The 23814-nt window shown below is 42.0% G+C and overlaps 2 protein-coding genes across 7 annotated transcripts; both read left to right on the top strand.

Annotated features, from left to right (window-relative positions):
- The first annotated feature begins 1115 nt into the window (after positions 1-1115).
- Positions 1116-15917, top strand: git2b (G protein-coupled receptor kinase interacting ArfGAP 2b). 6 transcript variants are annotated; one of them, XM_047570721.1, is made up of 21 exons: positions 1116-1357; positions 2225-2358; positions 2535-2647; positions 3818-3923; positions 4300-4386; positions 4477-4607; positions 6617-6711; positions 6826-6871; positions 7066-7071; positions 7165-7213; positions 7305-7377; positions 7486-7583; positions 7699-7810; positions 8282-8433; positions 8530-8682; positions 10747-10956; positions 11107-11196; positions 11763-11845; positions 12525-12680; positions 14907-14970; positions 15257-15917. In XM_047570721.1, the coding sequence occupies exons 1-21, from the start codon at positions 1306-1308 to the stop codon at positions 15464-15466; spliced, it is 2220 nt and encodes a 739-aa protein (XP_047426677.1). In that variant the 5' UTR covers positions 1116-1305; the 3' UTR covers positions 15467-15917. The 6 variants fall into 6 exon arrangements, with proteins under 6 accessions (XP_047426677.1, XP_047426676.1, XP_047426680.1 ...); XM_047570720.1 differs by having other exon boundaries at positions 7162-7213; XM_047570724.1 differs by lacking the exon at positions 7066-7071.
- A 72-nt stretch (positions 15918-15989) lies between these two features.
- On the top strand, positions 15990-21655 carry LOC124996824 (glycolipid transfer protein-like). The gene is made up of 5 exons (XM_047570157.1): positions 15990-19112; positions 19589-19647; positions 19810-19943; positions 20072-20222; positions 20447-21655. Exons 1-5 carry the CDS (start codon positions 19010-19012, stop codon positions 20627-20629), a joined length of 630 nt encoding a protein of 209 aa, XP_047426113.1. The 5' UTR covers positions 15990-19009; the 3' UTR covers positions 20630-21655.
- Positions 21656-23814: the final 2159 nt, after the last annotated feature.

The following is a 23814-nucleotide window of genomic DNA, read 5'->3' as shown; positions in this document are numbered from 1 at the left end:
CTGTCTTGACATGTTCTATGCTGAATAAAGAAGAGCTTTTTTTTTTTTTTTTTTTGCTTTAATCGTATCTCTGAAAACCACGCCAAAGATAGACTGAAGAAAGACTCATCTGACTGACTCATCGCTGTTCGTGACTGCTAGGTAGCAATGACTTAACATAGCACTATGCGTGTGGTGCAATGTGCATACTTCTAACGAAGTCATTGCCAAAGTGATCAAGATTGTGACTTAACATGAGACAAATGCATTTGGGATGTTAATAGTAAAAAATATAAGTCAATGCCAAATAATTCTGAAAGCACACAGATTTTATCAGCAAAAACAAAATGCATGAAAAGAAAGGTTTTTAGAGTTTGCGATTAACCCTTTATGGGGCAAGGAACCATATATAGTAACTTCACAGCACATTTTAAATTGCCTCCCTATGCCTCTCAGTAAGACTTAGATCAACGAAACGTTCTCAGGTCAAATGTGGTCTTCAAGGTCTACCTCTGCATGAACGCTGATCATAACTGCCTTATATATTTATTATAGATACCAAAAAGAAGTCGCCTAATGTTGTCTAATGTGATGATGTGTATGTTTACAAGTGTCTGAACCAGCGCTTATGTTCTAATGGTCTAAATACATCAGTTTAATTTTGTAATTAATCAATGTGGAACTAATTTGAACAATTTTATATATGTTAAGGAAATGAACACCTCACATCTTGTAGGATGGTTGCGTAAGAATGTAGTGGATCACATTATTCATATTTAACATTATCTAAGTTCTGCGTTTTTTGTACAAGTGAGAAAAGGTTACGGGAGTCAAATTCCTTGTGTGTGCACACATAATTGGCCAATGAAACTGATTCCTATATCTAACCAGATTTACCTCAGAAAGCTGGTTGTAGAAGGAAATATGTAGATTATATTGTGGGTCCACTTAAGGTGGGCTTTAGGCCAACAGAGTTTATTCATATTCATGCACTTCTTAAAAAGACCCTCATTTTAATGTATCTGGGTGATGTGTAGTGACATAGGGAAGGGAAGAAGGGAGGAAAGAGGCAGTCAAGGAGGCACAGAGGAGGCACAGAGGAGGAGGAGGAGGCTGTGTGTAAGAAGTGTTGGAACGGGACACCGCTTTGTTCGGCAGTAGGAGGGAGGGCGGACGGACGGACCCAGTCGCTTTGGCTGCCTTAAGTGTTAAATACAATCTGCCGGGGCGGAATATCCTGTCTTTTATTTCAGTGTAGCTAGTTCTCTATCGTGCCCTTCACACATTTGCTCTTGTCGGACTGTGAGGATTTTTTTAACTGAGGGGATGTCAAAGCGAGTGCGAAGCAGAGAGGTCTGCGCTGATTGCAGTTCTCCGGGTATGAAGCCAAACAAACAGGCTAGCTCCGGGGTTAGCTTCCGAGCTAACCCCGGAGCTAGCTCCATCTACAACTAACCCGGTTAACGCTACCGCACGCTAACTAATTGACTAATAGATATGTGGCTAATTGTCATAGGTGTACATTTAATGCTTTTTGAAACGTTTGGTTAAACATAAGTCGTGTCTGTTAATCACATTAACTTCATCACTTTGCTTGAAATGTCTTTAATAATGTGCTGTTGTTCCGTTACGTAGCATATTTAGATAAATTAGCTAGCTCACCAAGGCTGTGCCGTGTTAATGCTGATAAATGTTGTTGCACTACGGCTGGTTGTGTGTCTGGTTATAGCGAAGACATAGGAAGGCATCTAACCCCAGCTGGCGAATATCCTCGTCTGGTTAGGGCAGATTAATGTATTAAATGTTATTCTTCATACGATGTTAGATTGATTAAGTGTTAACAAATGCCGCACGTGCATGTATTGCACTAGTTTTGATAACATTAGGTAGTTACTGTTAATTATTTATGCACTTATTCACTTATTTTGTATCGCTTACTTTATCAGCTGCCATTTCCTCTAGTGTAAATTAAGCTCCTGTTTGTAGTTACATGTAACGCACACATCCATCTGCACAATATGTTCGTAGTACTTAAATCAGTCATTGTGTATATCTTGGTCACTCACCTGTATACATGGTCTCACCTGTACATAGGTTTTCATCTGTAAATATTGTCCGTATGCTGTAAAAACAACCTGTACCACACCACCTACATACCACACTATTTATGCATTTCGTCGCTCTGTACCTGTACATGTGTAATGACAATAAAGTTGAATCTTTTCTAATCTAATGTGTATTGCAGAGCCCCGGTGGGCCTCTGTTAACAGGGGTGTGTTGATCTGTGATGAGTGCTGCAGCATCCATCGAGGTCTCGGGCGACACAGCTCTCAAGTTCGGCATCTGACTCATTCTGCGTGGCCGTCCTCTCAGCTGCAGGTATGAGGGAAACGGGGACACAGCCCCCACAAATCAACAGTGGATCTATTTAGTGTTTAAATACGTAACTCGCAGCGTGTAGTACAGATGTTACACAATCGCCGAGTAAGTGGGGCAGCCATAAAGGTCACTGGATTTTCTTTTTCAGTTGTTGATGTTGTTGTTTCTTGTTTTAGATGGTCCAGACACTGTATGGCAACGGAGCTAACTCCATATGGGAGCATAGTCTTCTGGATCCTTCCTCCTCAGTGAGTGGGAAGCGCAAAGCCAACCCCCAGGACAGAGTGCAGTAAGTGATTTTAGACATTTTGATAATGTCAGTGCCTATTACGCGACGCTTGCTCGCACTTTGATATAAAGCTCTATTGGAACATTGATTTGCGTAGTTAAGGTCAGTGAACACTTATAATTGACCTTATGCACAATAGGCATGACTCATGAGCAGTCGGCTTCAAGTAACTTAGAGAGACCTTTCTTGATCGATCGGTGTGCAGATGAGAAAATAAGTGAGCGTTTAGCTGTTTGCGGTCGGGGGGACAGTTTTGTTGTTCAGCTGAAGGATTGTGCAACAAAAAGAATTTTAAAGGGTTTATTCTCTCATTGTTATTGTCAAGCGGCATGTACATAGGACCTTCTGAGGACCTAAGTAAACAAAAATAAAATCTGCAGGGCTGACAGATGTGATGTAGTCACCCACATTTGTTGCCAGATATAAACACCATGTCAGTGTGGTGTCTGGCTGGTCGAGTAAAGATAAACAGTCACGCGTAAACACAGCCTCGCAGAGTTCAACCGTCACACTCGAAGCAAACGCATTCAATCACCAGACAACACTCAGATGCGGCCATCTTGGATCTGTCTCGTGACGCCACTGTGCTGCTGCAACGTTCCCAAAGAACCAACGAGAACTAAATACTTCAATTGGAGGAAGCAAATGAAATTCAGTTCTCGAAGGCTCCAAGTGTACTTTCATATTCTTGAGGGACTATCCAGACATTTTGGTTGAATGTTGCCCATTGCAGCAGCTTTAGCTTGTGTGCCACTTTCACCCTCAAGGAAGTACTGTAGTATCAAGGGATAGTTTATGTTGTTGATATCAAAGTTGTGCTCTGTTGTTTACGTCCTCACTTTTATTGTAAACTATATGTCAGAAGACAGATGCACTTCAGTTTGTATTTGAATTATTTTGCGACTGTAACTGCAAGAGTCTGAAGGGTTCTTGACTCAAGTGCCAGCATGATTTAAGAATATTTTGTTTGGGAGATATAGTTGATTACAAAATGGAGAAATAAATAGCCACTAATCAAATACTGCACATTTATGTATGCAGTAACAGTACAAAATATCGTGTTTGATTTCACTATTAATCTGCAATGTTAATAGTGTTATTTGTCTCAAACAAAAATAGTGAATCACTTTAATGTGGCAGTGATGGTTGGTCATTGTTGTTTTTTTACAGTCCCAACAAGACAGAGTTCATCAAGGCAAAATATCAGATGTTGGCGTACGTTCATCGGATGCCTTGTCGGGAGGACGACAGTGTAACCGCAAAAGACCTCGGCAAGGTGAAAATTCCCTGTTATTGGCTTTGTTTACATTCTGTGTTTGATGTTAAAACAAATCACACTTATGTCATGTGAAAAAGCTTAGTGGGAACGTCATTATTAGTATTTTTTTCTGTTATTTTCAGAAATGGTATGGGCCATTTACTGTATATGGATTCTTTAAATGTCCTGATTGTTGCGTTTATGGTTAATTTGGCTAATTTCTTTGTGTTTTATAAGACAAAAGTGCACCTAACTATGATACACCCATTCAAAAGGATGTAATAATTAAACTTTCTATTCAAAGGAAATTTCCAGCAGGATAATACATTACATTCCAGTTCTTGGCAGGTATTTATTGAACTCACACTCAAACTACTCGTCGATTTTCTTTCAGCAACTCCATTCCAGTGTTCGGACTGGGAACCTCGAGACATGCTTACGACTTTTATCTTTAGGAGCGCAGGCCAACTTCTTCCATCCGGTAAGCTTAGTGGAATAAGCCAAACATAGACTCTCTTGGGTTTAAGATGACATAATACTAATGGTCAATCATTGTTTTTTTGGACAATAGGAGAAAGGAAACACTCCATTACACATAGCGGCAAAAGCAGGTCAGATGTTACAAGCAGAATTGTTGGCGGTTTACGGAGCAGACCCCGGAGCTCTCGACTCCAATGGAAAGACCCCTATTGATTGTGCAAGGTAAAATACGGGCCTGCATTTTCAGTTTTTAAATTTGTTGTACTAGTTTTTTTTAGATGTTGACATTGGATACTTTGAACCAACAAATCAGATGTTACTAAAGCATTTTACCACTTGTCCCCAGTGGTTCCTGATGAGTTCTGTGGTGTATGTGCACACAGAACATAACAAAATGCCAGCACCTTTAACTATAGTTGCAGTTTCTGTGTCTAATGTGTGATGCAGCTGCAAGCATCACCTTCACAGACAGTCCATTAGAGAACAGGAAATGATACATACCCTGTAAAGGTTTAAATACGTAGACAGGAAAAAATACAGATGCGTGCATACTATTTATACAGTGAGGTGTTAATGGAGTAATGTTTCTTTCTTAAAGCGACGGTAACAAGAGGGAAACCGTGATAGAAAGAGTTAAGTTAGAAACTGGGGGGGAAAAAAATATGTGGCCAGCCGCAGTGGCTCAAATGTTTAACATGCTTTACACTACAATGAACAGTAGACACAGACACTAGTGACTTTATGTCAGTCTGACTAATTCAATAAGGGAATGGTGGAGGCAGAAGTGGAAGGACAAAGTCAGGGAGCTGGCTGACTCAGCTATTATACAAGAAGTTGGAATGAAGAAGAAGAAAAAGATATAGTGTAGCTGACAGTAATTCACCATGCTACATGCAAGACACTTATTATATGATACATTACATTGTACAGTACCACATTCACTTGTTCATTAGGTTCACGAGCGAAAATGAAAGCATTCCACTAGTCCTGCATTAAATAAGGTATAAGGAAGGTAAATAACATTTACCTTTTAAATGTTATGATATTCAGTATTTGTTTAAATTAAGTGAGAGAGATGTTGGAGTCTTTGGTTTGTAGTTCTTAAGTTCATTTTGACAACCCCGTATTAGTCAGTGGCCTATATAACAGAGACACTTTTGTGTTTAATTCAGTACAGTTTAAATTACATGCTCCACAATGATCATACGGTTTACCACATGTCTTACACTGTTTCAACAAAAACTGAACATTCTTAAAGTCGTGAAGTAGGATTTAGTGCTGGACTGTTATGTTGGAACATGTTGACTTTGTTCTCCTAATGTTATGAATCATTGCACCAAAAAAATAAAAAATAAAATAAATATTCTTTATTGTTTGGTGCTGAAAGACAACCACAAACACACAATCTAGTTCTCTTTAGTGCAAAATACATCAGATTAAAAGCGAGTTACATGTTTAAATAAAGCCCCTTTCACATTGAGTGAAAATCACGGGTCGACCCGTTATTTTATCGGCTTCATGCGAACAGGAACAGGCGTCGACCTGCTAATTTACAAGATGACGTTGAAGTATCTGCTTCTCACGTTACGATTTTTCACTGGATGGCCTGTCAGACTGTGTCATTGTAGAAGCTCCAGGGCTATGTGCAAAAACAGAGCAAAGTTTTGGTCTTCTCCCATAAGAGGCTGATCTCTGAAGGGCCGAGATTTTTGTCCATTTTTTCTGTCAAACAAATCAAATGTGTTTTTACACAATCATTAATGGACCAGGGAATCTTGACGTGAACTGCGCTGTGTTTATATACAGCTCTATGGCAATATGGCACACTTTTTTATCCATCATGGCAGCATACTGGCAAAACCGTGAGATCTGTCAGCCTCTCTGCATCCAAGGAGAAGAGGAGATTTGGCACAATGATGATGTGTAATGATGTTGTTGTTGACTCAGTGACGTATGAGAGGGAGGAAAAAACAGGCACACAGCTCTTCCAGTGGGAGGTCAGACCTGGGGCTGCTGGCGATGTGAAGGCACACCAAAGGCTGGTCGACCCGGGTCTGAAAATCCCATGTCTGCAACTCTGTATTTTTGATGTGGGGGGAAAGGGGTATCAGTGACTCACTGTTTGGAGACACATTCGCATGTAATTTGAAAGGCTATAAGCTCGACTTGAGGCATTTTCCTACATGGTACAGTGACATATCTTTGAAACACTTTATTTGCAATATGTGCAGACAAACTGGGCATCAGGAGCTGGCAGAGAGGCTTGTGGAGATACAGTATGAACTTACTGACCGATTAACATTTTACCTCTGTGGTCGACGGCCAGGTGAGTACTGTAGAAGCTCAGAGGACAGCTGCTGAATAACATTAGACTGTTGATGTTGTTTTTTTTACATCTTCTATGGTAATCACTCTGTGTTATGATCTTACTGTGTTACAGACCACAGAAATGGGCAACATTTCATCATTCCACAGATGGCAGACAGGTAATAGCTACAAGCTGTGACTATTTTTCCACCTTAGTTGCAAAGGTTGAGATCCGTTCAATGTACAGGAAACAAATCAGTGTGGTGCTGTCATCTCGCATATCATCCTTGTATTGCTTTTATTGTAAAGCACGATAGACATCCACAGTGTAATCACTATTCTGTTTTTTCTTATGCTGCATTGGATGGGTAAGAAATAAGTAAGTATGTTTGTTAGTTTTCCTGTCGCCTCCCTCCTTGTGAGATGTTTGTTAGTGCAACAATAATCAATTTGAATATTTTGTCCAAAGCAGTCTGGATTTGTCAGAGTTTGCAAAAGCTGCAAAGAAGAAGCTGCAATCGGTGAGACTCTTTAACATCTTTTTTTTTTCCCTCCTCATGAATGTAGTTGTTCTAAAAGTGAACTGGAAATTCTGCTTTGCTTCTCTTCCAGTTAAGTAACCATCAGTTTGAAGAACTTGCCATGGATGTTTATGATGAAGTTGACAGAAGGGAAACGGATGCAGGTGGATTTAAGACACACATGTTGTATATAACGCTTTTGCTCGTTTTTGTTTTTTTAAATTAAACTGTATTAGGATTTAAATTCAACTTACTTTGTGTTTTTGTCCTAGTGTGTTTGGCCACTCAGAACCATAGCACACTTGTGACGGACACCACTGTTGTACCTTTTCTTCCCGTCAACCCTGAATACTCTTCTACCAGAAACCAGGCAAGTGTTTGCCCCCCACCCCCCCAAGAAGTTTGCTGTGTGAATGTTGTGTTTAATCGTTCTGCTCTATCTTCTACTTTTCTTCATGTGTTTTTTGTTGCATTTGTTGTCTCAGGGTCGCCAAAAACTGGCAAGGTTTAGTGCTCACGAATTTGCCACCCTGGTCATCGATATCCTAACGGATGCTAAACGGCGGCAGTGGGGGAATTCCTGTGAAAGTCCTAAAGGTATGATTCACGATTTTTAATTTTGACCGAGTTTGAATTCCTCCCATGCTAATGTACTTCTGCTTTGTGCCATGTAATGTTGGTGCTGCAGTAAATGTGCTCATTAGCATATGAACAAGATGAACAGCTGCAGAGAAAGTCATAATTAGTTGTTGCAAATCAGATGCAGAAAGTCAGTATTTTTGCATTGCTAATTTGAAACATGTGCGCACAGTTACATGGGCTGCACTTGTGCATGTGTACGCCACGTGTGAATCAAAAAGAAAGACAAATCCAGCGTGTTGCAACCTACAGCGAGGTCGGTTATTTTTACTTTTTGCATGCTCGAAGCATATTGTAAAGGGTAGTAAAGAGGAAGGAACTGTTTTTTGGTAAAGTACATGTGGTCCTAAGCCTTTTGCATTACACAGCTGCCTGTAGCCCACATTCATGTTTGATCTTTAATCCTTTGATCTTGCACTCTGCCTTCAGAGAATGTGGAGCTGATCCTTCAGGGGATAGACAGCCGCCATAACAGCGAGAGCCAGGACAATGACCAGCCAGATTATGACAGCGTGGCATCAGATGAGGATCCGGTGCAGGAGGCCACGTGCGGGGACAGCTGCAATGACGGAAGGACCAAGGTAAGGGTCTTCTGGATTCAGCAGGTACTTTTGAAGACAACATCTTGCTTCGCTTTTCACGCGCCTTCTATCCTGTTGACGTGTGTTTTGCTGCAGAGTTCGGAGTCCTCTGATCTGTCTGACGGGCCAATCACGGTGCAGGAGTTTATGGAGGTGAAGACTGCCCTCACTGCATCAGAAGCCAAAATACAGCAGCTTCTCAAAGTCAACTGTCACCTCAGTGAAGAGCTGAGGGTGATGCAGAGCAAGGTTAGTCACACCAGAACGTATAGGCAACGTGCATTGTACTCAGACTGGATTCTGTTACTTTAATTAGATAATAGTACACAATATTTCAACATCCATAAATAAGAGTTAATTTTACAAGTTGCATTTTATTCCTTTGTCTTGACATTAATGAAATGGCTACTTATTAATAACACCTTTCCCCGTTGAGGGCTGAAATTGCCAATATGAAATATATATAAATATATAAATGACCAACCTACAAATAGAAGTGACCGAACTAAATGAGTTCGAGAAATAAATGGATGGGTATTAAGGAAAAATACAGTACAGTACACTACCCCGATAAATAAATAAACAACAAATAAATGAATTAGTCAGTCAATAATAATCATTTATTGCTTTATTTTCCTTATTGGCAGTTCCTGTTCTCTATTGCTACATACTAGTCAGATAGATAGATTATACAATGTGTAGTATGACTGTGATCATATGTTAAACTGTGGCTCCTTTTAGCTGCACCAACACCTGAGGGAAGTCACATGCTCCTCTTTTATAACTGAGAACGCGGGTTGCTGTTCTTCTGAATAAGTTAAAATTCTTGTGGTAGTCATTAACGGTCACCAGACTCCCCCTGCTATGCACTAGAGCGAAGCAGCAAAACAAGATTAATGTTATAGGCCTTTGTGACGTAAAGCGGGGAGAGGATTTATGTCGGGTCCCAAGGCTAGATGTCAAAAGAGCCAAGCACCAGCCCCAAAAACGGTCGCCACCGAGAACATTATGATCCATCACCATAAATCTGGAGAATCCTCATCTGCCAATTATAAACCACCCGACTGCTTGAGTGTGGGTGAATCTGGAGAGAGTCTCGCTGGAGTTAGAAGTTCATTATAACTGAAATGTCACTGAGTAGGACTCATGACACCTCCATAACGCATGTAACAAATATTGGCAGGTCATAACAACCCACAACTATTTTATGTCTAATTTTATTATGACCCAGCTCCTCGTGTCTTTCAGAAAACTTCTAGTTGGCCCTGGGAGTGTTCAGACATATGAGCATGCTTTTTACTTTTTCCCTGCTGAGTTTTAAAGAAGTCTTCTGTGAAATTTTCTACCCCACACCCTGATGCGGTGTTGCATAGCTTGACTAAACTCAGTTTAGTCAAGCTATTCTGTTCATGTGCAGTCCCTCAGGCAAAACCTACCGTGTTCTTCCCTCAGCTGCCTCTGTTAGACCCGCATGCACCTGATAATGTTGCCAATAATGTGCCTAAACCTAAGTATACACACAAATTTGCATCCTTGGCAAATACAGTTTATAGAGTAAATTACTTTAAAAGGTTAAGGCTACTCAGTTTGACACCCTGCAGTTGTGGTTTTCCTCTGCGTGTCAGATTTCTCCACAGCTCAGCTTCTTTCCTTCTGCAGTTGTAGCGATGACATGACGTACTGTCTCCTCCTGCTGGTTCATTGTCTCTTTGACCAAAGTTTGTCTTTCGTTACTCGCCCTTGTTGCACCGATCCAAACCTGAACTGCTGACACAGCAACACTCTGCTCCAAGACCTTTCCTGAGGTGAAGTCCTAAATAGCCTCTGAAATATTTTAATATTTTCACGTCTTCCATAGTGTCACACAAAAACCACAGTACAGGCAACATAACTTTTATGTTATGTGGCTACGACTGGCCTCTCTACGCCCTCACTGCCTCCATTTTGGACTTAACATGACAACTCCCACACTAATAAGGAATCCTCATAATTATCCAGTGTCACTACTTGTTTTTGCAGTTTCTAAGATCTGTTCACGATAATAGCGGCAACCTTTTCAGTGGCAGTTTCTCAAGAGGTTCCACTTCAACAGTTTCCATAAACACACACTGTCAGCATTTCATTTGTCAGGAAAACAGTCCCTCTGTTGTGAGAAAAAACCTTGAAGAGCATCCCACAAACACAACAACTTAGAGGAACTGCTGATCCACCTGGAGGCTTAGTTGTATTCCGCTCTATTATTGATAGCCGAGCTTTTGTGAGGAGGTCGGCCTCCAGCTAGAGTGGGACTGAAAGATGTTTTGTTCTCCACAGCTGAACTCCCTGCAGACTGAAAACACATCACTGCGATGGCAAACCCCCAGCGGACAGCAGCACCCCCAGGGGCCCTTCGGTCGACACCCTCCCCGCGGAGGTCGCGCCATGTCCATGTACGAGACGGGCTCCAATCCGAGGCAGTACCCCCACCGGGCGGAAACCGCTCGGCACGACGACGGAGTCGTTTTACAGCCCTTCCCGACCAACGTAAGCACCGCAAACACGCACCGGCGTTCCTCATCCCGACTGTCCCAAATAATGATGCCTGGCTCGGGGCTGGTGTTGGGTTTTTTTATTCATTCAGTCATTCATTGCATCTCAATAGAGTATGCTCAACTTGGTTTGACCCCTTTCTAGATTGGTAGGGGTCCTTTGGGAACGGCCGCTTCCTCCCTCCCTACCTTCCCCTCTTCCCCGTCCTGGTCCTGGGATGAGAGATCTCGAAGGGTTAAGTACTGAAACTCCCCTCGGCTCAGAGGCAGCCTCAGGGGACGGTGCAAACTGTCCTCCTGCTTGACCCCACAGTCTTCTCTCTCCTGACCTGCGTCTTCAAACCGCTTTTTGTCAGTACCGCCTGCCCGCATGCATGCACTGCAGTGCCTCTACTACAGTTCACTTATCTGAGACGTATCTGGGACGCGAGGATTCTGCACCCGGAGGAAGGTGTTTGAACGATCGGACGGCAGCGTCCCGCGTCCGTGGAAGTAGATAAACCTGTGCTTATTAGTGACAGCCACTGATAAGAGAACCCTCAGGGTTTCTTCACCACTACTAATCGCATCCACCGCAGCTCCTCCACAACGACCTGATCGTACTGTACATTTCCTGTCTTTTCTTCTGCATCAGCTTTTTAAAATGAGACGTGTGGTGTGAAGTGTGAAGCTCGTAACTTTGATTTCAGAAATGCATGATTCTAATTTTCATGTGGCCACAGTTACTGTGACATTAGGTCTGCGCTAATCACGTACAGTGCATTCTGTTTGATTGATGGTAATCTGCTGATGTCCCTTTAGGGCTGCAGTCTGGAAGGACAGAGCACCATGATGGAGAACGACTATGACACCACGCCCAACCACTCTGAACTGGACGAAGCTGGGTAAGAACAAATGACAAATGATTTAGCTGATACCAAGTTGTGAGCTACATGTAGTATTTACAGAAGAGGAAGCAAATATAAGAAGTGTATGTCCAATAAGGGATTAAATGAGATTAAATACAAGATAAACTGTTTCTTCTCTTGAAGAGAAAAGAGGAAGCCATGGTAGTATCGGTTCACAGGTGTTTAGATGAGGGTTTACATCTTTCTTTTTTTATTGTTATTGTCTTCCTGCCACAGAACTCGGTTAATATAAACTTGCCCGCACTTGAAAATACTTCAGCTATCCTTTAAAATATGTGAATATATATGAAAACAAACGTATTTGGACATGTGTCAGTTAGAGTGACTTAGAATTAAATAACTGCTGATGCTCATATCTGGGCTAAAAGCTGCGGTGAAATTTTCCTTCTCGTTTGAGCCTGAGAACTTCACTTCATCCTCACTCATGCATCACTGAGCTGATATTTATTCTCCGTGACAGCCCATAGGTTTTAGGTCAAGGCTCTGGGTGAGAATTTATGTTCTGCTGGGGAAAAATAATCTTTCAGCCGGCAGCTGGTATTTTTTTTGGATGATTACTTTGTTGAAAGATGCTTCTCTGTTGCTTGAATCGATTCTTGGCTGAATTCTTCACCTACACCGTTGTGTTTAAAGCCGTTCATTCTTGCATTTGTAGCAGCCCTCTTCGAGCCTCGGATGCGGTGGAGGCAGAGGAGGAGGGGGAAGAGGATGCCACCCTGCCGTGCACAGAGGACGTCATCTGTAAGACAGAGCAGATCACCAAGAACATACAGGAACTGCTGAGAGCTGCCCAGGAGACCAAACATGAAAGGTAAAAAAAAAATGATATTTCTAAAGATGTCTGATAATATTGGCCCTCTGATATCAGTCGATATTCGATATATCAGTATTGGGCTTTGTAACTGATGTTCAGCCTATGTAGGCTTCAGCATTTCCGAGCCTCAATGAATGCAACGTTTACCGGCGAATAACCTTGCTCATCTGGCGCCTGACTAAATTTATGTCTCCAGTTTGGAATTATTAAGCGTGTCGTATGGATGGATGGTTTTATTTGCACTTTTGTCTTAATCATATGAAAGAGCAGGGTGGACTGAGCCCAGTTTATAATTAAATGATTGCATTATTTGCCAGATTATGGCCTGTTACAGCCAAGTTCAGTTTCTGAGTCAGTAAATTAATGCACTTTAAAAAACAAATAAATAAATAAAATGGCAGTTTTCCATAACTCAGGTTGAAGTTGGTGTCTTATTTTGGACAGGGATCGTTTACATTTGGAAAGCCGTGTTGCATTTATAACATATTTATGTGAAAAGCCTACACGTATCGTATCTAGTTGATATCGGAATCAGAAATGAAGACTTGGGTATTTGCGAAAAAGCCAATATTGAGCAACCCTGGATATTTCAAAAAATATCAAATATTTGAATTAGCAAAAGTTCACTCTCCCCGTTTCCTGACCTGCTGTCGGCCTCGGTGTGCAACCGTGGCTGTATTTCTGTGATTCTGGCCTTTGAAAAAGCGAAAGTGGCTCAGTTGCTTTTAGGTCACTGGTTTTCAATAGCCGTCCTCAGGCTCAAGGATGCTGCTGGCTCTCGCCCCAGCCAGCTGACTGGTGACTGGTGACATTCACCCGAGCTGCATCGTTGACGTTGAAGCACATAATCTAGAAAACGGGCAGCAACGTGGTCACAGATAGCAGGACTGGCTGAGTTTGAGTCTCTTAGCCTGGTGCCTTTTCCTGTGTGTCTGCTGGGGGTAGGTCTCGTGTCTGTTAATGCAGCTGACAGGAAACAAACAACACATGATCGCGTTTTCCCCCGTGGCCTTCCACTGAGTTTGTGGTTTCATTTGTGTATTAATTTCCTGTGTTTTTACAACTTAATTTCCCCCGGTAATTTAACGAGGATGTTCTCTTATCTTATCCTTTTTTTTATGTGTAAATATTTTGACATAAACTGCGTCTACCATCCAGCACCAGCTCTTACGCTACTTAACAGCACAGCATCTAAGATTTACAAACTTTTATGTTGTTAGAGATCGAAGGCAGCGGTTATAGGAAAATCGTAGCCAAGACCCTGTATTAAGTGAATGCTGTGAACAATAATTCTTTCAGCAATATATCACCGGCCTAATGCATGCGTTCACGGATAAATGACTGGCCTCTGGGGTCTCTTTGGCCAAATAAAACTGCTTTCAGCTTGAGTATCAGTCAAGATGTTGATGCAGTGCAGTTTGTTGTTGTGTTGTCTAATAACCAACAATCTACTTTGAAAGGCCGCACCACTTTTTTATGTGTCTGCCTAGTTACATAATCAAGAATCTATGATGGGGTCAAACATGGCAAATACGAATTATAAGATACACCGATCAGCCACAACATTAAAACCACAATCATCTTGCGACAAGTCAGTGTCCTGCTGGGAAACCTTTGGACCTGGCATTCATTCGTGTGGATGTTACTTAGACATGTACCACACACCTAGACCAGACCAGACCAGACCAGACCAGACCAGGCACCCCCGCCCCATAGCAATGACACTACTCCAGTAGTGTAAGAAAACATGAAGAACGGCACAAGGTGTTGACCTGGCCTCCAAATTCACTAGATCAAAAAGTGATCAAGTATCTGTGGGATGCACTGGAATGAGCCTGATCCACAGAGGCCCCTCCCCTCAACCCAAAGGCCCCCACTCAGAAGGTCTCAATCGATGAGTCACAACTGTTTTGGAGGAGACCTACACAATATTAGCAAGGTGGTTATAATGTTATGCCTGATTGGGCTTTCTGCAACCGGTTTACTGGATCAAGCAATGTCATGAAAACAGGCATCAAGTATTGTTCTACTCAACAAGACAGTGGACTTTATTCTGTAAACTATGTGAATGTTGTAGGGATTAATCGTCTCCACTGTTGACACGAGGATCGGTTCGTATTTTGTGATCCTCATTACGAGGGAGGTGAATTGTTGTGCGTTTATCCTTCTATAAAGAGGAGTGGTGGATTGCCCCATTCAGCCTTTTGTGTGCCCTTCCCACAGCTTTCTGCCTTGTTCTGAAAAGATCTGCGTGGCGGTGACCGAGATGGCCGCCCTGTTTCCCAAGGTAAGACGACTCCCACCGGCAGCTCGGTGTCCATCCCCCCAAGTAATTAAGGGATTTGTTGTTTGTTTGGAAAAAAGCCAAAGGGAATCTAAAACGACTCGTGTAGATGGGTGGACTCTGCCCATTACATTACTCAGTTGTACCATTTATGTGATTGCTTTGCTTGACGTTTGTGCACATCTGGAGGCCGCCGAACACAAACAAATTGTTTATTTATGGATGCTGTCGATTGCGACATTTATCAAACGTTCATCATCCCTCCGTCCCCCCACCCCCACCCCCGCAGAGGCCGTCCTCGGAGACAGTGCGAGGGTCCCTGTGTCTGCTGACTTCGAGCGCGAGTCGGCTCCACGGAGAGTGCCAGAAGGCGGCGGTGCACAACCCCTGCCCGTCGGACATCCAGCTGGTCACGCAGCAGGTCATCCAGTGCGCCTATGACATTGCCAAAGCTGCCAAGCAACTTGTTACTGTGACAACCAAAGAAAACAACAACTAACTAAAACCCAAAGACATTTCCGATGCACCAAACATACAGTTTATCGAGTCTGTTTGCGAAATCTTCTGCTTAACCAGTGTTTTGTTTTCCCCACATAAATCAGTGTAAGCAGTTCAGGTGGACAAAATATCGACGTAGCCAATGAGGAAGTGGCTTAATGCAGCAGGTGCTGGCTCCAATAGAATCTAATTCAAGAAAAACTTATCTTTCTACATTAGTTAAAATAGTCCACAAAGAAAGATGTATTTGGGGACATTGGCTTGGTCTTCCTCATTTCTATATTGGAATCAGAACAATAGTCCATAAACGAATCAAATGGAGGGTATGCATTGATGTCACTGCCGCTCGGGGCCACGCCCCCCTGAGTGGAAAAGACACAGTGAAATGCAAAATACAGCGAGACCGGGAAAAATGTGGATTATCAGATTTGACAATGATCCATACGTACTAGTGTGGATTTAGAAAAGTGGATTAGGTCATTTCAGTTAAACGTGACTAAATCAAAGATGCTAACGCTAGTGGAGCTTTACTGAGAAGTAACGTTAGCCGTACAATACTGTAGCGTCTGACCGGACGTTAAAAGGATGATGAGGACTGATCACTAATATTCAGTTTATTGTTTCATTGTTATTCACTGTTGGAACTGAAATAGTTGATGTCGAACTAACTACACCAAACTAACAACATCTACAAACTTATCTGACAGTCCTCCAGAACATAACTTAAGAAGTAACTTAGGTCTGACTTCATCAAAAAAAAAAAATACAGCGTAAATGAATATTACCTGACACTAAATGTGAAGCACAACACCAGGTTTCTGTGCCTGGATTCCAGTTTATTTCTTCATGATGCAGCGCAATTTACTTCTCTCTTCTTTAGCAGTCGGAGAAATCTGTAAAAATATACCTCTGACTGCTTTGCACAACAGCTCTTCCCCATTTTTATAAAAATAATTTTACAGTTTAGACACTATTAAAGCCTGTGATTCAAACTAATGCCGCTAATCCCCGTGTTCATCTGTTGCTTTTTGCCACTCAGTGGCCGTAACCATGGAGACGTGCTGTGACGTCACATGCGTACCCTCTATACATGCAGCCTGTGGTTCTGATACATTCCTTGAGTTGGGAAAATCTTTTAAAAAAAATTAAAAAAAAAAAAGAAAAGGAAAAAAAAAATAGATGAAAAGCTTATTTATTTTATTTTTTTTGTCTTCGTGCCGTGGTACACAAACATTAAAACTGTAGGAGAAAACACATTACCGTTCTTTACCTCACAAATTTAACCCGCTCAGTCTCCGAAAGTGCAATGTTGCGTGTATATACACAATAATTAGAACAAAAGCAGTAGTGCAGAGCTTTTTTTTTTTTTTGTTTTTTTTTTGTTTTTTTTTTTTACAGTGTATTTTCCTCCATAGTCTTCAGTGCACATCAGAGGCGGTTAGTTTTGCTCTTTGACGTCCGAGCTTTCAGAGAGGACCAAAAATCTTCCCCGGCGCCGAGGATCAGAGCAGTCGAACCCTCTGTCCACTCCAGTGACGCTGGTTCATTTTTTTCCCTTTTGCCATTTTAAATGTTGGCAGTATTATTACGATGAGTCGGTGTGACGCCACTTGCTTAATGTTCAAATGTTTGTTTTAGTAAAAGAACTGTGATTATGAAATCGGCTTCGGTGCATTGAGCAGGCCGGCGGTACCGAGAGTGTGCGGGCTTTTAATTCCATCCAGCAGGTGATTTATGTGGTCCAGTCCCTCCGCTGGTTCAAGGTGTGTTCAAGTATCAGTAGTTTTTTGGAGTTATAATGTTACAGCCATACTAATGACGTGTGTGTGCGAGAAGCGTGTGTGAGTGGGTAACGGCCTCGATGGCCTGCGTGAAAATCCATTCTGAATCAATTTTAATAGCATTTATGCAAATATGTAAGATGTATGTATCCATGTAATTCTTTATCAGAATAATCCAAATGCTATTCTATTTATAAACTGTATGTCATACCTCTAAGAAGATATCAATGTTTATTTTCATAAGCTTTTCTTTAACATGATGCTCCTCACAGACTAACATTTTGTTCTGAGGTTTGGGACGTCTCAGCTGGCAGTTAGTTTTAGCCGACCTGTGATCTCTGTTTATTTGGTGTGGTGCCGTTACTCCGGTGTTTTTAGATGCTTCCTGTGGTCAAATACGTACCGCCGTGGTTTACAGCCAACAATAAAGTACCTGTGCCCTCAGAGTTAGAGTACCTGTCGTAGAACATGGGCCTAATGTGACACTCGTTGTGAGCCAGATGAGTTCGCACCAGGGGCGGGCAAGAAAACGAGAATACGCTGCACAAGTAAAAATGTATTCAAAGTATCTCTGGATAGTATAGAAGAGCCAATGAACGTTTGACATTTCAGGGTCAATGTGCATCTGTTGAGCAATGTCTTAATCATTCAGTGATCAGTTCCCATTTTTGCCAAATTAGTTCTTGTCTTTTTCAGAATTTTCTGAATAAGGAGAAGTAAACGTGTTCTGCCTGTGGAGTTCCCCTGTCATCCAGATCATATCATTGCTAAAACAAAGTTAAAATGAAAGCAACAACTTCTTTTTTTTTCTTTTTAGTTTTTTTTGAAGATATTTAACCCCCTCATTCAAGTAGCTTCCTAGGTTTTCATAAGGTAAAGTGTTGGGTGATCTCCACCCAAAACCCGCATAACTAAGACCTGTTCCTGCAAGTTTCCTCTGTGACCTTTCACCCTCTCACATTAGTCGAGCGTGGAAATATGCCTGTGAAGATTCTCAGTCGTCCACGTATATCCTAAACACGGGCTGGATGTCTTGTCTGCTGCTCCACCTGCAAGCTCCACCCCGTCATGGAAATCATTTTATTTATCCAATGCATATTGATCACCGATGGTCATTTCATTTATTTAAGTTACTTTAGATTAACTTGTGTTCTTAAATGTCTATCATACAGCAAACGGTGTTATGAATACTGTTCATTCTGCATTAATTCATTTTTTTTTCAAGTCTTTATTTTCATTTCAGACCAGATATGGTTTTTTTTTTTTTTTTTTTTTTTTTCAGGGGGACATTATCTATTATTATAAACAGTGTGCTACTTTTTTTTTTTTTTTTTTTTTAAAAAAAAAAGCACCAACTAAAACGTCTAAGACACAATAATAAAAGTGCACGTATTCAGTTTCTTGCCACCCTGGTGTCAATCCTGACATTTAATTCCCTGTAACTTAAAGCCTTCCACTGCCTCTGTGGTTGAAAACAATCCCTGCCTTAGGTATAATAAAGGATCCTCCATACCTCTACTTCTCGCCTGTCGTCTTTATTTCTTGTGTGTTGTGTGTTGTGGACGTGAGGTAGATTTCCAGCGCGCTCACGCGCCCGTCTCCAACCTGTTGGAAGAAGGGCGAAAGTGATAACGACTGTCTGATCCCCACCCATCTGTTCAGAGCACAGTTCCGGGTTCTCTTCAGCCTGGAGCTGATCGCCGCCGCCGCCGCTACTGCTGCCGCTGCTGTTGCGTTATTCCGGCGCTCACAAGGCGAAGACCATGTCTCTTTTACTGGAGAACCAGTTCGGCGAACTTCCCCCTGACAAGTCCGTGGACACAAAAGCCTTCCTGGAGTCCGTCTCTCATCTGCCTGCGTTTTTCGGTGAGTATACCTCCACCTGAGCGCTGTGAAGACGAGGAGCGGTGTGTGTGGGGGGGGGCTTGGCTGACTGTACGAGTCGGAGTCGGCGCGCCGCTTGCGCCGTCACCATTCATACTTGACTGACTTGTTCCTCCCGACACGTTGATTCAGGTGACTCGGCACTTGTCGGATCTCGTGAGCGAATCTTTCACATGGGAAGTGGTTGTTTCGCACACGGCCTGTGTTGAGATGACGGGTCACGGTGGGGATCGGAGCCTACAGCTGCGCCTATAGAGAAACTCTTTGTTTACGCACCCGAACACGGCAAACAGTGACCTCATTGTGACTTAACCGAGAGCATGCATTCCCCTGCACTTCCCCACAGCTGTTTTGTAAAGGCCGGTTCGCATTCATCCTGCGCCCTGAGCCTGGGACGTGTGTGATGAAGTCATTCATATTTTATGGCAACGCTCTCAAATGTCTGTTTGTCTTTTCAGACTGCTTGGGGTCCACAGTGTTCTCGGTCATCAAATCAGACATTAATGGAAATATAACGGTGAGATACTACTGATCTGGCTCTGTGCTTGTGTGTCTGTGGGCCTCTGTCACTGCACTGCTGTGTTTTTCACACTACTGTTGGGGATTAAATTGCCACCTGGGGCTTTCATGCAAACTTAACCCAAATGCGTTTTTTTTTTTTTAAATCATTTTCCCCCAGAAAATCCGTGCAGTGTATGTGAAGGATCCTGCAAAGTATGTCACCCTGCAGGACATCCTGGAGGCAGAGCGGGAGGCCCACGGAGCGGAGTGGCCTAAAGTTGGGGCAACATTAGCTCTGATGTGGCTCAAGAGGTGAATGCTCCCTCAGCTCACTCTTATGTCATATTGTATGTTGAACTTTAACCTGCTGAAATGAACTAGATAGGCCCTGTTTTTTTTTTATTTATTTATTTTTTTTAAATACCGTGTCTCTCCTGTAGGGGTCTCCGTTTCATACAGATCCTGCTAAAGAGTTTGGCAGATGGAGAAAGAGATGAGAACAACCCAAACCTGATTCGGGTCAATGTCACCAAAGCCTATGAACACGCGCTGAAGAAATACCACGGCTGGTTTGTACAGAAGATTTTCCATGTAAGGAACATTGGTGTCGTGTAGTGATATACATACATGTACAAAGGCTACCTGACTAAACCTGTACAGCAGCTCACACGCAGGTTAATGGAACACATCACATGAGGAGTTTAAATGATGCTGTGTGACAGCCTTTGCCATTCACACGCATTTATGTGGATTCATGTCCAGTTTCGCTTCTATCTTGTTTTAATGTAGGTTTTTGTCTTTCTTGTCCACGGCAGGCCGCGCTAATCGCAGCACCCTACAGATCAAACTTCCTCAAGGCTCTGTCAAAAGGAGAGGAAGTGAAAGAGGAGGACTGTCTGGCCAACGTGCGTCAGTTCCTGATCAACTACACCATCACTGTGGACGCCATCTACGACATGTACACGAATCTGAATGCAGAGCTGGACTACACCGTTTGATGTCGCTTGACGTCGCTTGACGGCTGGACTCTGGGTGCAGGAGTCTCACACAAGCCTAGTTTTCAAATTTTCACAAACATTCTTAATTTTTCTTTTGTTTTTAGTATATGATATTTATTACTTGGATTATGACTTAGTAAATATTATTGCTATACATTTGGTCTTACGAATATCCAAATCTGTTCTCGTGTTTGTAGGATTATAAAAACAGCAGCTCTGCTCTCAGTCTGAGGCAGGATTATGCTATTGTGTGGGTTGCTGCTTTATTTATGACATTATCAGGTGCCTTTCACCTGTTCCACCAAAAAGAATGTAAACACTTTTGTTACAGGAAGGAAATCCTGTTAATGTGTCACATTCTGATTTTCTCTGCCTCATGAACCCTGGACTTATCTCCATGGTTAAACTGGGAACAATAGCCCCAGTAGCTGTCGTTTTGTTTTGTTTTGTTAACATTTTAAGAGCTAATCTCTGTAGTTTTTTTTTTTAATTTCCTGAATCCACGAGTGCCTTGGCATTACTGAAGAAATGCAGTGTTTTCAAAGTAAGCTAATAAATACCTGACATTTGCAGCTTTAGTTCACCTGCAAAGAAATGTTAATGGGGAAAAACAATAGTTCCCCCCCCCCCATTTCCTATTGAGGGCTGTGAGGGTGTTGATGTAATAGTGTCTCAAAATAATATCCTTTATAGGAAAACTTGTCATTTGCAGATTTTAATATAATATATTAATTGGAAATGTATTTTCTGGATAAATAAACAGTTTGTTTCTAGATAATTTAATTTGCTCCCACGAGATCCTAATCTTAAAACATTTGATTCAAACGAATGAAATCACGTTCAGTTCACAAATCTCACACTAGGTGGCGATATGAACCTGTGTGTTTTTTTGGGGGAAGGGTCTTGAATCAAGTTTGTCTTTCTTCTTCTGCATGAAATATTTAAGGGAAATGTTTAGTGATAACAATCTATGCAATGGACATTTCTGATTTCTGACTACTGGGATATTAAATAACTAATTTCTAATACATGTTTTCAATTATTCTGCAAGAGCGTCGATCAGCCGCAACATTATGACCACTGAGAGGAGTAAATAACACTGGCCATCTTGTGACGATACAGTAATGATACAGTAATGTTCTGCTGGGAAACGTTTGGACCCGTCATTTGTGTGGACGTTATTTAGACATGTACCACCCACCCCATAGCAATGACACTCCTTAATGATAGCAGCCACCCCCAGCGCGATGCAGCCTGACACAGACACACAAAAACTGTTTAGTAACAACTCAAAAAAGAAAAACAGCACAAGGTGTTGACCTGGCCTCCAAATTTACTAGATCCCAAACTGATCTCGTACCTGTGGGACGATCCACAGGGGCCCCTCCCCTCAACCCACAGGACCTAAAGGCCCCCCACTAACAATATTCTGTTTCCAGACGCCAGTATTTCTGTGGCTGACTGCAGGCGAAATAATTATTTTTTTTTGCAAACACGAGTAAATCAGAGCGAAATCTCCCTTCATCATGTGTCTCCACGTATCTTAATCCTTTAAATCAACCGTCCTCTTCCTCTGCCCAGCCTTACTTATCTGAAGTGCGTCCCAGAGGCCAGAGTGGCTCTGGTTCCTCTCCCGGAGGAGCCCAGCCTGAGCTAATCGTCTCTGAGCAAAGAGGAGAAAGAGGAGCATGTCCGTAATCCTGTAGGTTTATCAGCTCTCCAGCCTGATGGGATGGAACGGCTCCAAGCAAAGCCAGGACACAACAGACTAAAGGCCGGAAATCATTTAGAACAATGCCTCAATGACAAACCCACTGACCTTTCCGTCATATCTGTTTTCTTGCAACGAGGCCCTTGGTTGAATATTGCAGTTTTATTTCATCAACATCTAACGCCATCATTCACACCATTTGGGTTATTTGTTTCATAATAGGCTATTTAAAGTGGCATTTTACGTCTACGGTGATCTAAATTACAGCTTTAGCATCCAATTTACGAGGACAAATGACGCAAAATAAGAAGCGCAGGCAGGCACATCATCCAAGATTAGCAATTCAATAGCTCGGTAAGAGCCGGCCCATTTCTACATAATGCGAACAGCAATATTCTTGAAAATTCATCACCAAGAAAGCATGTATTTTTCATATCAAAATGTAATATCTTAAGGAGAGGGCCTGCACATTTCCATTTACATCTATGTATTTTGAAGTGTTCAATGGCTTCCGCCTCAAGCGTGGGACATCAATCTGGGCTAATGTAATTCACAGTGATAACAAAATTCCAGCTTGCATCATTTATAAAAAGGAACCGGTCCAATGTATTTGAGACAAGGATTGACTCACATCATATTATGGAGCTAAAATCCTTCAGCGAAAAGATGGATCTTAATAAATAAAAATATAAATTTGCCCGGTGGTTAAGCTTTAAATCCTTCCGCAATAAAACCAGAAAAATGTCTCCGCTTCCCACAACTAGTTCATCACTCACGAATATAATAAAGGCTGCACGTCTGCCAGATAGTAACCATTAATACATAATAACACGGTATTTTCAGGGTTTAGAAAATTTAATTTACTTGACAATCTTTATTAAGAAGAGGCAAAAAAAGGGCGTGGGGGGGAGGGGATTAGGGTCATACATTGCAAAACGTAGTTATTCCGTCGACATAATTCATGTAGAGCGCTCACATGTTTCGTATATATAATAATAATTGCACTTTATAATTATAGAGACAGTTTGCCATATAAGTCAGCATAAATAAATAGTATTACGGAACCAGTGCAGACACACGGAGAACTACCCAGTCAAACATTTCAAACCATCGGAGATGATAATAATATAGCCCTACAAAGAGACACTGTAAATGAGTCAGGCGGCTTCAACATGGCACTCCTGTTACACACACACACACACACACACACACACACACACACACACACACACACACACACACACACACACACACACACACACACAGTGTTGTGAAGCAGTGTCACAACCTTTCAGAGGAAAAGAAAAGTCGAGAAATATGCGAAAGTACAACGGAACGTCACGTCTGAATGCCACAGTGTCAATTTGGATACGCAACTGTCCTAATAGCTGAGCCTGAAATCAAATAAGATGTTAAATTACTTCGTCTATGACTGTGTAACAAAAAAAATGTATGCTCACATTTGTATGGAAAT

Source organism: Mugil cephalus, chromosome 19, assembly GCF_022458985.1.
Source record: "Mugil cephalus isolate CIBA_MC_2020 chromosome 19, CIBA_Mcephalus_1.1, whole genome shotgun sequence".
Lineage (NCBI taxonomy): Eukaryota > Metazoa > Chordata > Actinopteri > Mugiliformes > Mugilidae > Mugil > Mugil cephalus.
The sequence above is the reverse complement of the archived record's forward strand: the minus strand, read 5'-3'. Positions and strand labels throughout refer to the sequence as shown.